This window comes from Trachemys scripta, chromosome 15, assembly GCF_013100865.1.
Source record: "Trachemys scripta elegans isolate TJP31775 chromosome 15, CAS_Tse_1.0, whole genome shotgun sequence".
NCBI lineage: Eukaryota > Metazoa > Chordata > Testudines > Emydidae > Trachemys > Trachemys scripta.
Genome location: NC_048312.1, coordinates 20593782 through 20608281, shown reverse-complemented (window position 1 = coordinate 20608281; position 14500 = coordinate 20593782). Strand labels below are relative to the sequence as shown.

The following is a 14500-nucleotide window of genomic DNA, read 5'->3' as shown; positions in this document are numbered from 1 at the left end:
ATCCCCATAACACACATCTCACAGTGGCTTAGTAACTGGCTCTAGGGCTAATGGATTATTGCTACAACTAGATGACATTTTTCAGGTAAATAGTTTATCTGATGAAAAATGCTTTTTGAATTGACCTAAAACTGTTTGCAAATTTGAGACAGATATTTTCACCCATTCATAAAATGGCGAGAGAAAGAAAACAAGAAGGAGGAGGAAGTGCTGTGGCAACTCCTTCTAACCTTTAGCTCGGTGGTTAGGACACTCCCCTGGGATGTGGGAGACCCAGATTTGAATCCCGGCTCTGGAACAGACCCAAAATGGACTTTTTTGATTCACCAGAAATTCCAAAATATTTGATTTGGTTCAAACCAACTCAGATTTTATTTTCAATTTTTCAAAACTGCCACCAAACCAAAAAATCAGTTATTCAATCAGCTCTAATTGTTGGTGTTTTCCACGATGCTGCTTTTCCTTCCACTCTACCATGTGTACCAACCTTCAGAGAGACTTTTTGCTGGTTCCAGAATTTTGTCCACAGATACCTGCCAAAAGGCAGTGTCGGCATTTCCAGTATGCATGCTAGTTAAGCAGGTTACACTGTTGGATTCTCTGGCTTTGGTAAAGGTGAGTTAATAATCAGAAAGATTTCAAAACTGGGCTGATCTGGAATATTGACAGCTTCACCATACCTCAGTTTAACATGTAGGATGAAGAGAGAGCCATTGAAACATTGAAGTTGACTAAATATTCATGATCACGCTGTGCACTGCAATATAAGTCTGATTTACGATTTCATCTCCCTTCCTTCTTCCAGGTTCAAGTTCTTCTTTACTTCCTGCAGTTGGAGACTATCCCCACCCCAGACAGCAAAAGGCAAAGCATCCTCTTTTCCACAGAGGTGTAGGAGTCTGGTCACAACAAGGGGGCTTGTAGAACTGTTCTTGGTGTGAACCTGCCACTCTGAGAACAGGAGGACTGTTTCTTCTTCAGACATTACTGGCCTGCTCCTGTCATGAGGAAGCATAGCCTTCAGTGCTTCTGCTGTTTGTCAAACAGAGCTAAGCTGAAGAGAAAGGAGAAACGCCCTCTAGTTTTGATCTGTAGAATAGGGAAGAATTGGACTGGACATGGAGCTGGGCTGAAAGGCTCCACTAGAAGGAACAACAGACACTTTAACAAATGCAACACAGAGTACGGTTGTTGCTCTTGGGAAGGTGAGAAGGTATTCCTTATTTTTATGGATGAAATTGATCATCAAGAAGCTTCAAGTTTTCTACACGAACACTTGTCAGAATGCCCTTCTGGGGTGAGAGGAGAATTAAAGGCTATATCACAAGTGTGTCTTTAATAACTGCTGTTTTAAAGTACTGTTCTGGGCCACAGAGAATAGTATCATTCAGCAAGGGGATCTTTGATTCCTCCACTGAGAAATTCAAGTCTTGATTTGAACAGGGTTTTTAAAAAATAAACTAGAAGTTTTGTGTACAACTGGACCTGTTGTTTTTTTGTCTCTCTCCAACCCCTTCCCTTGTAAATGTTTGTACAAACTCTAGGAAAGGGGGTATCCTTTTCTTGCCTCTTTGTTGCACTTCTGACCTTTTCTTTTGGTGTCAAAGGAGCCAGACCCACTTGCATTATACAACAAATAAGTACAGTACATGAAAGAAAAGCAGGGAGAACTAGGCTGAGCACTTTAATTCCATTATCTGAAACAAACAAGCTCACTTAGTTGTTTATAAAGCAGACGCAGTGTTGTCCAAAAATGGTTGCTAAATTCTTTGGGACCTTCAAAATTCAAGGGAAACGCCCAGCTCTCCACACAAACAGATGTTAATACCTGTGCTAAAATAAGCACTACAAACATGTACTGAAGTATCTTCAAGTGTCTGGGGACAAAAAATCAACAGCTGTCTTTCTTGCTGGCTGCTTAACCGAAACTTTTATCAAAATGACATTTTTGATACTTGAATTTTTTGACGCTTTGTATGTTGCTTCTACAAGAGTCTTTTTCTGATAGATACAAATACTTCGATAAGATGTGTCAGAATGTACTGTATGGACAATCTGCTAACAGGTAGCATTTTGTGTTCAGAAATTCCGACCCTGTTTGAATTAAGAGCAGTGCAGGAATTTCTATAAAGCTACACATAGCAGTACAAAAGGTGGGACCTAATACCCACTCCACTTACACCTGTGCAGCCACACGGACGTCAGTAGAGTTACATGGGTGTAAGTGGGAGCAGTATTTGCCTTGGGAATTGTAAGCCTAAGCTAACTGCATGGTCTCGCAACCAGAGGAGGCTATTCAGGTCATGAAACAGATGTGCCAAGCATCTGGGGAGAGATTTCAGCTGCATCAGAGTCTCCCTTAGCCTGTACTACCCACCTCACTGTGCAGTATCCACTTTAGTTGCAACCATCCATCAACACCCTGGCTTGAAGAAAAGGGCAGTCTGAAGACAAGAGAAAGAAGGGGGAGAAAAGCAATTTTTAAAATTAACCATCTGCGTAGTTGAATCATAAGCAGCATTTGGGGGGTGGGAATGCTAAAGAGAAAAAACAAATCTTGTTATGCCGCATTTTCTGAAGGTCTCAGAACTCTCCGCTCAGAAAAATAAGAGGAATCTTCCAAACAAGAGGGAGGAAAAAAAATAAAAATAAAGAAAACAAGGGAAACTATTTAGCAGTCAACATAATTGACTGCTGCATAATAGATGTTGTTGTACTGTGAAGTGGGAAATTCAAAAGAAAAATATAAATTATTTCGATTTTGTGAGTATCTCAGCATTTTGCATGCTATTGTAAGGATTCTTATAGGCATTTACTATTGTTTAGCACCCCTCTTTTCTTAGGTCTGGGAGCAAATCTCTGCGTGTTGTAATGTACAACTAGAAAATCTCTCGACTGTATTTCCGCTACATTCCAGTTTCCAAACCCCCTTGCTATTCGAACCCCTGAGACAGAAAAGTGTGTGTATTAGGAGGTGCTTGCAGGGGGAGGGTGAAGGGAAACAATAACTTGGTTTAAAAATGGTTTGTTTGTTTGTTTTTTAATTTTTGGCCTTTTGTAAAACTAAAGGTAAAAACTAGGCAATCCTGAAAGATACTGTCTCAAGAAAAGGTTACAGATCAGTAACGCACTCCATCGTTTTCTTTTATGTACTTGTTTTTAAATAGCAGCTCTGTAACAATCCTCTGAGTCAGCTGCACAACCACCCACTCCTTTACAAAATTCAAATGTATGTTTAATATTTTTGAGGCAGCAGCACTGCAGATTTTTCTAGTTCAAAAATTCGACTCCAGTCAGTGGTGATCATTTACCCCTTTTGGTGTTTGTAATCTGTGAGTGCAGTGTGCAGTGTTTAAACTGGAAAGCAATACCATAATGACTGTGCCAATTTACTTTTGCCTGACTTTATTTTTATTTATATAGGAAGTATAATTTTAATATTAAGTTACCAATTTATATTGTGTAACAATAAGAAAATTGCTTCTGCTTTGGTTACTGTTACAGGTTGTTGCTTTTAGTTTTTCAGTACAATACAATGCTTGATTCTGCTGTACCCCTATCTAACATGCAGGCATGTGGATGAGAAGAATTTTTGTAGTTAATTTAACATAACACACGAATTATTTTGGTTGAGTATGAGTGTACGTTTTCCCCAAAGCTGGTAATTTTGGGCTGGAGAAATAGCACATCCTAGGATGAGGGTGAGACCGTTGATTTATTTGAAATGTGAGAATGGAGTAGTTGAGCTTCCCCTAGAGTTGTAAGCTTTACAAATGGACTGTGCTTTCAGAAATTCAGAATTCACAAGAGGATTTTTATTTCCTCTGCCTAGAGATCCATTAAGATTCTTAAGCCACACTAAACAAAAAGTGATGGGCACAACCTAGCTTGGGCCGAAGTCCCTTCTGATTACCACAGCTTCATATTTCTGGCTGAACTTCTTGAGAAAACCAGGCTCTCCCATTTTACATTTAAGAAGATGCAACACAGATGGTGTGACCGAGAAAACTGGCAAGAATTTCCCCCTAAAGTTGATTGTGACGTGTGTTGGGCGCTAATACTTTTTTGGATATCAGCATATTTACCAGACCCTTCCAAGCCTGTAGCGTTCAGCTACTTTAATTTGAAACCTTAGAACATTCATGTAGGATTTTCCAGATGATTTGAGCATTGTCTGTATATCACCATTTGTTTAAAAAAAGCAACAGTCTCCTTTCATTCAGAAATAGCTTTGTTTTTGTTCCTTTCGATTTTATTTTATGTGTTGAGTAGGCTTTTAAACCAGCAAAGTAAAGTAATATTGAGTAAAATGGGCAAATAAACCATGAAAAGTAGCTTTTGAGGATTGATAAAAATTACTTAGATCTGTTTCATCTTTGTGTTCTTGTGTCATTTTATATTGGGGAAAGTGTTTTAGTTGAAACCAAATTGAAACATATTCATTGAAATGCTGCTGGTGAATTTTACTCTTGCACAATTTAAAGAGGTGAGGTAGTGGTTAGGCTAAATCAGGCTGTACTTTTATATGCTGCTAACTTTCATTTTATCAGCTAAGGGCAAAATACAGCAATGCTTGATTACCTTCACTGATGCTCGCTGCCTGCCTTCATTCTGAGCTTCAGTTGCTAAGTGAAGTCCAGGGCAATCAATATGTAGCATGTGATGTGAAACTGCAACATTTCTGTAGGCCACTAGGTGGTGCAACCACAGAATCTGTTAATGGGAGATGCAGTATTTCACTACTTACTCATTTTAACTGTTCCATAATCTGATCCACTGATATACTGTTATGTTCACTTTCTGTATAGGTTCATTTAAACAAATGTGATGTTCTGTAAAGTATATAAAGGATCTCCTAACTTGCTCATTACCCACTGCAACACTTATAGGCATTATGGTATGTGTTCACTTCTCTCAACTGTGCCATTCCTTGAAAATGCATAAGTGTAAAATTGATCACCATGGCCTTTGAAGGTGCTTAAAACCTGCATCTTAATAATGGGAAAATAACACCCTCCTGTCCATCATTTATTTCAGTGCCTACTTATGTACTAAGGTGACATTATTTTGGGGGCAGCAGTCCTACTTTGGAAACTTTTTTAAAAAGAATTTGAAATGTTCAAATGAACTCTGCCCTTTCCTTTTTCCACTCGGAATTTCAAAGGAGGAAGAATTTTATTACAGGAAGACAGAAGCGTTCACATTGTGCTTATGTGCCTTGAAGAAATATGTCTTCTAAATCAGTTACTTAGCATTAAGACACTGATCCATACTAAGCTAGAATGAAAAGTGAGTGTTAAGGCTCAGTATATAAAAGTTCTCATTGAGTGTACCTCGGTTAACCTCAAAATCAAAGGGAATCTCCTTTAAAGGAAGCTCTTACAGCGGAATAATAATTAATATCCACCCTCACGCCCCACCGATTTTTGAGTACGAAAAATAAAAATATGAGAGACGCATGATCAGGAATCACACAAATCACATGGTCTGGCAAAAGAGAAAACAACCCCCTCTCCTTAAAAGTCACAGAAAAAGCCCATGCACCCAGATGTACGCTGAGCTAAGATTGTATTGTCAGTAAACTAAAACGTAATTGTATTCAGCACTTAGTCTGCCACTTATGATGTGCTGTAATCCTTTTTTCTTGCTACTGAAAGCTGTTACATTCCAATGATAGGTATTCTGTCAGGTCACTTGTCCTCAAATATGGTTTTCTTTTGTTGGGGGGGGGGGGGGGAAGCTCTATACATTAGTGGTTGTAACAACAAAAAAGGAAGGGAGGAAAAAAACTCATAAAACCCAGTCCAGAACTAGAAAATCCCTTGGAAGTTGATTTAAAAAAAAAAAAAAAAAGCCAACCTCAACACTGTGAGCATAAAATATCACAATATAAAATAATTGTGAAGTGGTCACAGCAGTAGGACCAAAACAACCTTGATATGGAGGCTAACTGAAACATCCTGAGTCATCTTCTCTCCTGGGCACGTTTCTAGGAAGTCCAGTCTGCCTTTCTAGGACCCACAAAACATAGCAATGGAACTGCCAACAAGCAGAAAATATGGAAGTGACTCATGCTATTCCCCCCCAGTCCTGTTGCTGCATCTCTGTGCACTACTGTACTGTAATCTTAGGTGAGGCCTATACTTTCCATGTCCTTGGCTTTCCTTCTATCCCGGAAGGAGAAAGAAGCATCTCTTTTCTAGCAGTAATCTGAGCGACTTAATGTCCATGTACAGTGTATAAACTGTCCTATTAGCAGACCCAGTTATTATATAGCTGTTCCCGGATATGTCTGAGACAGTTTAGACTTTGAGTGTACACTGGACCAACTGTGCTACCGCTTTGGACTTGCAAGGCTGCACCATTGTTTAGAGACCTGATTAAAACAGTTTGGTTGCATTTACACCCTTAAGGATCCATGTTTTAAACATGTCTGAAAATTATAGTACTTCAACTAAGTGCCCCAGCATAGGAGTAGTGTCTTAGGCCCTGTCTGCTCTACAGCTTGATATGTACTAACTACAGTTATGTTCAAATACTGTTGTCAAAAACATTCCACATGGATTTGCCAGTATGATGGCTGTTAGAACAGCTATAGCCGTTTCTCATTCCAGGGGAGACAGGCTATTTTTTAAGTCTTATTAGCCCAAGATGTGCTCCAGATTAACCATCTAGCTACTCCATAGCCCGGATTCTGAAAGCAGTTGTATCACAGGGCTTAGTCTTATCTCCTAATTTATGTGTGGAGGGGATCTTGTGTGTGTGGAACATACCTTCTTGCATGGAAGGGGAGTTGAGTTGTCTAAGTGGCAGGACCTCTCTGCTTATCCCAGATGCAATGGAAGATGCTCTGTGAGTCTGGGGTTTCTGCACGGATAATGGACAGGGCTTCCACGAATATTAATCACCTATTGATTCCCCAGAGCCCCACTGCTCCCAAGGGATGCATGGAGTTTAAGTGTGGGCCTCACCGCCTGTTCAGTAGAGGAGCAAATCCACCTCTTCCTCCACCCCCAGTGGAATCATCAAGCATCAATCTTTGCAAAGAGAACCTCACATTTCCTCCCTTTTAGGCCCATTGCGGAAGCAACTGGGCCTGCAGTAATGAATTTGGGTGCAGACATAAACTGTGTCAGTCATGGTAAACTAAAACCATATTTGAAAACGGTTTCAAATACTTAATGCAGAAAGAGCCATAGCAAATCCTTCACCGCAGTATTTCCTAGCCTATCCCCTACCTGATCCCTTCTTAAGATACTCACAGCCTGATGTCTTGGATTGGGCTTCTCATCAACTTTTAAATACTTGAGGGCTTGTCTTCACTACCCGCCTGGATCGGCGGGTAGAAATCGATCTCTCAGGGATCGAATTATCGCATCTCGTCGGGACGCGACAATCGATGCCCGAATTGACGCGCGTACTCCACCAGCCCAGGTAGGAGTAAGCGCCGTCGACAGGGGAGCCGCGGCAGTTGATTTGCCACCGTCCTCACAGCGGGGTAAATCTGATCGGATACGTCGAATTCAGCTATGAATTTGCGTATCTTAAATCGATTTCTCCCCTCCCCCCCCCAGTGTAGACCTAGACTGAGAATGCTGCACAACAACTGCAACTTGGGAGCATTGGGTAAAAACCAGAGTAGATGTTTCCAATTATGAGTATCCAAGCTAAGATCTTAATACTAAAGGTGACTATGAAGTACTAAAACTGGAAAAGAAGGATGTTGGATAACTGAGGAACTCTGAATGAAACAGTGACTTTAAAAAGAAAATCTCAGAATGGGACATTGTGAAATTTATGTCCTTTCTGTGTGTTTAGCAAAAAAATAAAATAAAAACCAAGCCTTCTCTTGCCTATGTAACTTGTGTAGTTTGTTCTTATCTCTACTGTTGCAAGTGTTTATAATCCATGCAGAATTCAAAGGAAAGCAGATAATAAAACTATTTATTTAAATATAAATACAATTAAATTATATAATTAGTGCTAAAGTATGAGGTGTAGAAGAAACTTGTTCATTGTTGGTGGGTAATTTGAGTTTCACCGTAGAGCTAATATTGTCTGCATTGTTTAATACCACCGTGTTTCATGTTAAAGACTCTGCTTTGACATTTTATACCGCTATTGTTAGTGCTTCAATACCCAATTAGTGCTCTGATTTCAAAAACTGAAAAAATGCCCTAATCCTAAAAGGTGCTGAGCACACACAACTCCCATTGAAATTAATGAGACTTGCAGGGCTCAATCGCTCTCAGGATTAGCCCCAAAGAATGCAGCAGAGAAAAAAATTTAAAAAATGGTCATGCTGGATTTTTTAAATTTTCTGAAGATAAATGGCATAAAAAAGGATCCAAAAACTGTATTTGGAAATAAAAATCTAAGGCTTTTTTAGCCGTTGTTTGTACACAAGGTTAAATAAAATCTCCTGTATCTGTGTTTGCCAGGTTCCATTGGTCTTATTCAAATACACACTGGGCCATGAAGGCTGGACTGAATGCGTGAATGGCATTTGATAACGTGTGAATGGCATTTGTTAAAAGTTCATGACGTACAATTTAATCTTTGGATTTTTATCAAGTGCTACCTTGTGGACACTTCCTATCTGCAAGATGATAATAGGATGCTGGATTAAATGAACTCCATGACCCAGGTTACAATTACTGCGGAGTTAAATGGAAGCTGCTGTGAGATGTACGTGCAGACAGTGGCAGGTGCAGAAGAGTTTATTTTAGGGCAATGCCAATCTTGTTATAGGCGTATTGCCTCAAAACTAAACCAGCCATAAACTTCGTCATTTAACACGACTGCGTAGAGCCGTTAGGTGCACGTGATACTTTGCAGAGAGAATAAAGACGTGGTCCCTGACCTGAGGCTCTTGCAAGTTACACTGAGACAGCCATGGTTTGTGGGCATACGGCTGGCAATATTTAATCAAAGTGGAGGGATTTGCAGCTTGGCTGTACAGTGACTGAAGTACATTGAATCAGGAAGGGGAGCTCCCAACACACCAGTCAAGAAGGTGGGGAATTCTGGATGAGTACTGCTTGCTTACCTAAGCCAGGAAGAGGAGGGGAAGCTCTCCTCTGCTTTTAATAAAGGAAGGGGGATGTGCTCTCCCCTCCAGGGCTATCCTGTGTACAGGAATTGAAAATACAGTTTTGACTGGGAATTCCTGTGCACTGACTGGCCCTGAGCCAATCAGAGAGCATCTCTTTGCAGTTCAGTAACCATAGAACAATGTCTCCCAAACTGTGCGTGATGGCTCCCTTGGGGAGCTATGAGTGTTTGGGGGGGATTAAATCAATATGCCATTCCCCCCCCGCCATTTCTAGGCCTAAAAATCACCTATATCTTACCTGTAAGTCTGCATCTTATGCTGGTACTGGGGATGGGAGCATCTCGGTGCCCTCGGCTCCTGTAGGGGGCCTTCAACAAAGGAACTTCCTCTTGGGGGAAGCATTCAGCAGGAAGTCTCTCACCTGCAAGTCCTTGCTGGAGCAGAGGACAAAGAAAGGCTCTCAGTATTAGCAGCAGCACCAGGACTAGCAAATGGGGAGAGGGGGCTGAGGGAGAGACAGGTGCATCTTATCTTTATAATGGAAGAATTCTGACCAGGTGCTAAGTCTACATATAGCACAGATTCAGCAGAAGACAATACTGACTGGATTCTATACCCATTCTTGGTAACTACTGCTGACTCCATTCCAAACTTAAGTATCTCAACACAAGAAAATCGCTTAGAATTGTCAAGTGATCACACACTAAAAACCACATTTTCAAATCTATCAAACCAGCCATTCTGTCTCTATTAAAAGGAAGTATAAAGAACTCAGAGATGAAGCTATGAAAATGCTGCTTTCATGTGCTTCCAGTTATTTCTGTGAGTCTGGGTTTTCAGAAATAATTTCTGTGAAAACTAAACACAGAAATAGTTAAACTTGGAAAACCATTTACATCTGGTGCTATTAGAAATTCAACCAAATACTGTACAACAATGGAGTCTGAAACAGGTCCATTCTTCTCACTAAAATCTTAGGCTGTGAACACGCAAAAACATCCATATTTTCTAGTTACAGTTTTAAAAATCCAGCTTAGGTCAAATTATATAATTAAACAAACTGTATGCGGTTGAAAAGAAGTTGCAAAACCATTCAAACTCTAGTGTCCTGAATCAGTAAAAAACACAGAATTTGGTTGTGGGCTACCCCACAAGTTTTAAAATATTCATAAGGGAGCAACAGTACTCAAAAGTTTGGGAATCATGGTCAAAGAGCATCCTCGTACTCTATGCCAGACCATTATATTTCAGTAGCATTTAAAATACACTAGCCAGCATTCTGGGACTAGTAAACCATCAAATAGTCTTAGATTATGTACAATGTGGCATATGATGGGGTGTTTGGCATAACTGTGGAAAGATATGAAATACTTAATCTTAGATTTATAGTATGATATTTATATAAAGATTCTCAAGTACTTCCCTGTTTATCTCACAACTATGCCTCTAAATCCATTTATGAAGTGCTCTTTTGAAAACCTGGAGTTAACTTTTAACATCCTTTGCTCATTTCTAACAGATTTCTAATGAGTCTGGATATATTCTGCCTGAATTGTGAGTTCAACTGTAAAAAGTATGTAAAAGTTCATAAGCTGTTACAATAACTTATAATAACCAATGTTAATGGGGAAAGTACAAAAGGGAGGCAATAACTGAATTAGTCTAAACAAAAAAAGGCAATGTTAATATAATTAAAAGACTTAAAATTATGCTTGTTAAGAACAAAAAATGTAAAGCCAAAAGATATGTCAAATATTAAGCCTAATTAGTAATTAAATAATGAGGGGACAGGCTATTCCACCTATCATTACATTTGTGGATCCTTAAAAGAAAAAGATTTTGTGGGGAAAGTATGAAAAAAAACAAAAAGAACAAACAAAGGCTACTAGAGCGAGCTTCACCATCACGGCTGTTACCCCCCACTGTTTCCTGGGACTCCGGGCCTTCATCGTCCTAATCTTGAGAAATGTCCTGACCAGACCGGGCCCGAGACAGGATGACAGATGGCATCGCCATCTCTACTGACTGCCGCTGAATCCCAAACATCACTTGGGATGCCAGTTATTACCATCTTTGATACCTCTAAGAAACACAAACAAGGCCACTTTTCCAGATTGGACTTTAACAGCAGCAGCAGCATCTCCTCCACCCCATCTCCACTAACTTCTTCTCCATTCCCAAAAAGGACAGTTATTGCCATAGTTGATACCATTTTAAACTCTCCAGATAAAGGGAAAGGGCACAAGAAATGTTGTTAAAATGAAAGCCTGCGTTAAGAATTCACATTTAAAATGCTTTAACTGTTTTTTTCCTTTTCAGTATCGTTAATAAAAAGTTTAAAAGATTTTTAAATAATATCTTTGCCAAAATACTACGCAGGCCGAAGTCTCTGTATACCAAATCCCAGACCTCGTTTAATTAATAGTGTTTAATTTAGGACAGTGACTGGGCTACATTAACACTTTTAGTTCATATACTCCATCTAAATTATTACAACAACCCTTTGGGTATGTCTACACTTACCTCCAGGTCCAGCAGCAGGCAATCGATGTTCTGGGATCGATCCAGGAAGTGCTCACCGTCGACGCCGGTACTCCAACTCAGCGAGAGGAGTACGCGGCATCGACGGGGGAGCCTCCCTGCCGTGTCTGGACCCGCGGTAAGTTCGGACTAAGGTACTTCGAATTCAGCTACGTTATTAACGTAGCTGAATTTGCGTACCTTAGTCCGAAGTGGGGGGTTAGTGTGGACCAGGCCTTTGTTAAGATTACCTCCAAGACCCTTTCCACTCAGCTAATCCCTTAAGGCCATATCCTTTTCCAGTTGAAGTAAATAATAAAATTCCTATTGTTGTCAACAAAACAAGTATTTGGCTCTTAAAGAATGCAAGCCTAGTCTTCTTAACTACTGACGCCTTTGATATTATTTACCTGTACCTTTTCCAGGCTTCCTCTATTATGGCATCAGAAATGGGCACACCTTTCCAGGTATGTTTAATAAATGCTCTGTACAAAGTAATTACAGGACATGATTCTCCACTGTCTTGCTCCTTGTGTAGTAATTTATTCTTGTGCAAAGTGGGCGTAAAATATTGCTATTCTGGTTTGGTAGCATTTTACACCCACTTCGCACAGATGTCTAGTTCTACACATGGGGCAAGGCCACCACACCACAATTTAATTAACTCAGTTGCCAGTTTGTTTTATAAGCATAAAAAAAATTAAATGGCAAAAGGATATTAAACTCTAAGGAAATCCTATGAGCCGAGTTGAACAAACATTGGTTGAAAATCTAAATGACAGAAAATAAAATTCTAGTGTAAAACTCATTGTTACAAATGGATCAAAACTCAATGCCTAGATTATTGTATTGGTAAACAGAATTTAATAAGATTATATCTAAATATTTCAGATATATTGCTCTGAGATGTATGTGTTAGTGACATATTTTCCTTGCTTTGGGCATGATCTCTCTCTCTCTCATTGAAGGCAATGGAAAGACTCCCTTGATTTCAGCGAGAGTTTTGGATCAGGCCCTTTAGGAAGTTGTGATAAATAAAGTGGGGGGATAGCTCCCTTTGATGGCTAGCCAGCTGGTTAGCTGTAAAATTCCTCTTGGTAGCTGTTCTTTACTTGCTTTACCTGTAAAGGGTTAAAAAGTCCCCCAGGTAAAAGGGTAAAAAAAGTGGGCACCTGACCAAAAGAGCCAATGGGAAGGTAGAACTTTTTGAAATTGGGAAAGAAACTTTGCCTTTGTCTGTTATTCTCTGGGTTGGAGGGACAGAGCAGCCATGCTATAAACAGCTAAGTCAGGTATGATTATAAGTTATCAGATCATGCCTAGAACTACTTATCTGAACTCCAAATGTGTAAGTAGATCAGAATGTTTAGCTAGATATGATTAGGGTTATTTCTTTTATTTCTTATTGGCTTGTGGACTCCTCTGTGCTAACGCCAGATGCTTTTGTTTGCTTGTAACCTTTATTTGCTTGAACCCCCCAAGAAAGCTATTTTGGTGTGCTTGATTTTTGGAATTGCTCTTTTAATATCTAGCAAAAGCCTAAGTTTCAGATGTATTTTCTTTCTTTTTGTTTTTAATAAAATTTACCTTTTTTAAGAACAGGATTGTCCACCTATACAGGGCCCCTTCACACGGGGGAGACAAAATCTGTGGGCTTTAATCCTGTCCATCCTACAATGGCCTAACCACACCACACCACCCCCCCCAAAAAAAAAAAAAAAAGGACACAGCAGGACTCATCGATGGAACATAATCTCGGTATACTTGTCACTCTCCATGAGAATGTGCAAGTTGCGAGAGGTGAGGCTAAAGCTCCATTTTCTGGCACAGTCCATGAAGGTTTCAGACCCTGGGGAGACAAATTCCGGACTTCTTCTAGCTTCATCCAGCATCCCACCTAGCAGACAAGCAACATTAAAGACCAGCACAAAATCCAGCACTGGCATCAAAGCCATCTTCAACATCATTGGCATCAAAGCTGGCACCAACACTTCTGGTATCAAAGAAGTATCTTCAAATACAGAGATACCAGAGGGATCTCAGTTTCATCCCATAAGGACAGTAGCCATAAAGCCTCCTGAGATAAATCCCACAATGACCCACATGGTGTCAAGGGTTGAGGAAAAGCAGCATATGATGTAGCAGACAACTCTAGCACCAACCCCAGCTACAATGACCCATTCATCGGAGTCAATGCTCACTTTGGAGGATGAGCCCAGAGAACCAAGACCATCATCTGAGCTGAGACATTTATCAACTCTAATACCAAAAGTCCCATATACTTTGGCACAGCCCATGACAGTGATCTACTCCTCACCATTACCAGGGCATACATTCTCCTCGTCTCCCAGTTAAGAACTCTCTCCTCTGAGGTCAGTTATTGACACTATGGATGTACCTCCCAGGTTACCCTACAGGGCTCAGCTGCCTCCAGTCTGTAAGGAATGGCAGTGGATTGGCCAATACCCAGCAAGACAGCTATATTCTTATGGCATGCCACAGTGTCCCTACTGGGGGTACAGGGGTCCACTATCTCAGGCATCGAGATGCCAGGCTCAACCACACTCAAGAGAAAGACGTCACTCCCCATTAGCATTCCTACACCAGACTACCAGGAAGAGCCAGATTCAGGGACAGATTCAAAGCACCTTCTGTCTTTGTCACCTGATGAAGCAGTATCCCCAGCATTCAATACCAGCACCAGACATCATAACGTTCCAGAAGTTCCTTGTGAGGATTGATTGGAGATAGAGATGTTAGTCATATCTGAGAAATCACACAAGCTATTTGTTGTCTTGTCAGCTTCTGATCCAGCCAGGATCATCTTCGCCATAAATGAGGGATTACTTGACCTCACTAAGTCCCTATGGCATACACTGACCATGCTAACTTCCCCTGCAAAGTGAGTCAAGAAGAGGTACCAAG

General features: G+C 40.4%; 1 protein-coding gene across 2 annotated transcripts in view; it reads left to right on the top strand.

Annotated features, from left to right (window-relative positions):
• Positions 1-5853, top strand: part of BCR (BCR activator of RhoGEF and GTPase) — a 131186-nt gene extending 125333 nt beyond the window's left edge. For both annotated transcript variants that reach the window (XM_034790606.1, XM_034790607.1), the window contains one exon: positions 806-5853. In XM_034790606.1, coding sequence (XP_034646497.1) covers positions 806-895 — 90 coding nt within the window. In that variant the 3' untranslated portion in view covers positions 896-5853. The remainder of the gene's footprint in view (positions 1-805) is intronic.
• Positions 5854-14500: the final 8647 nt, after the last annotated feature.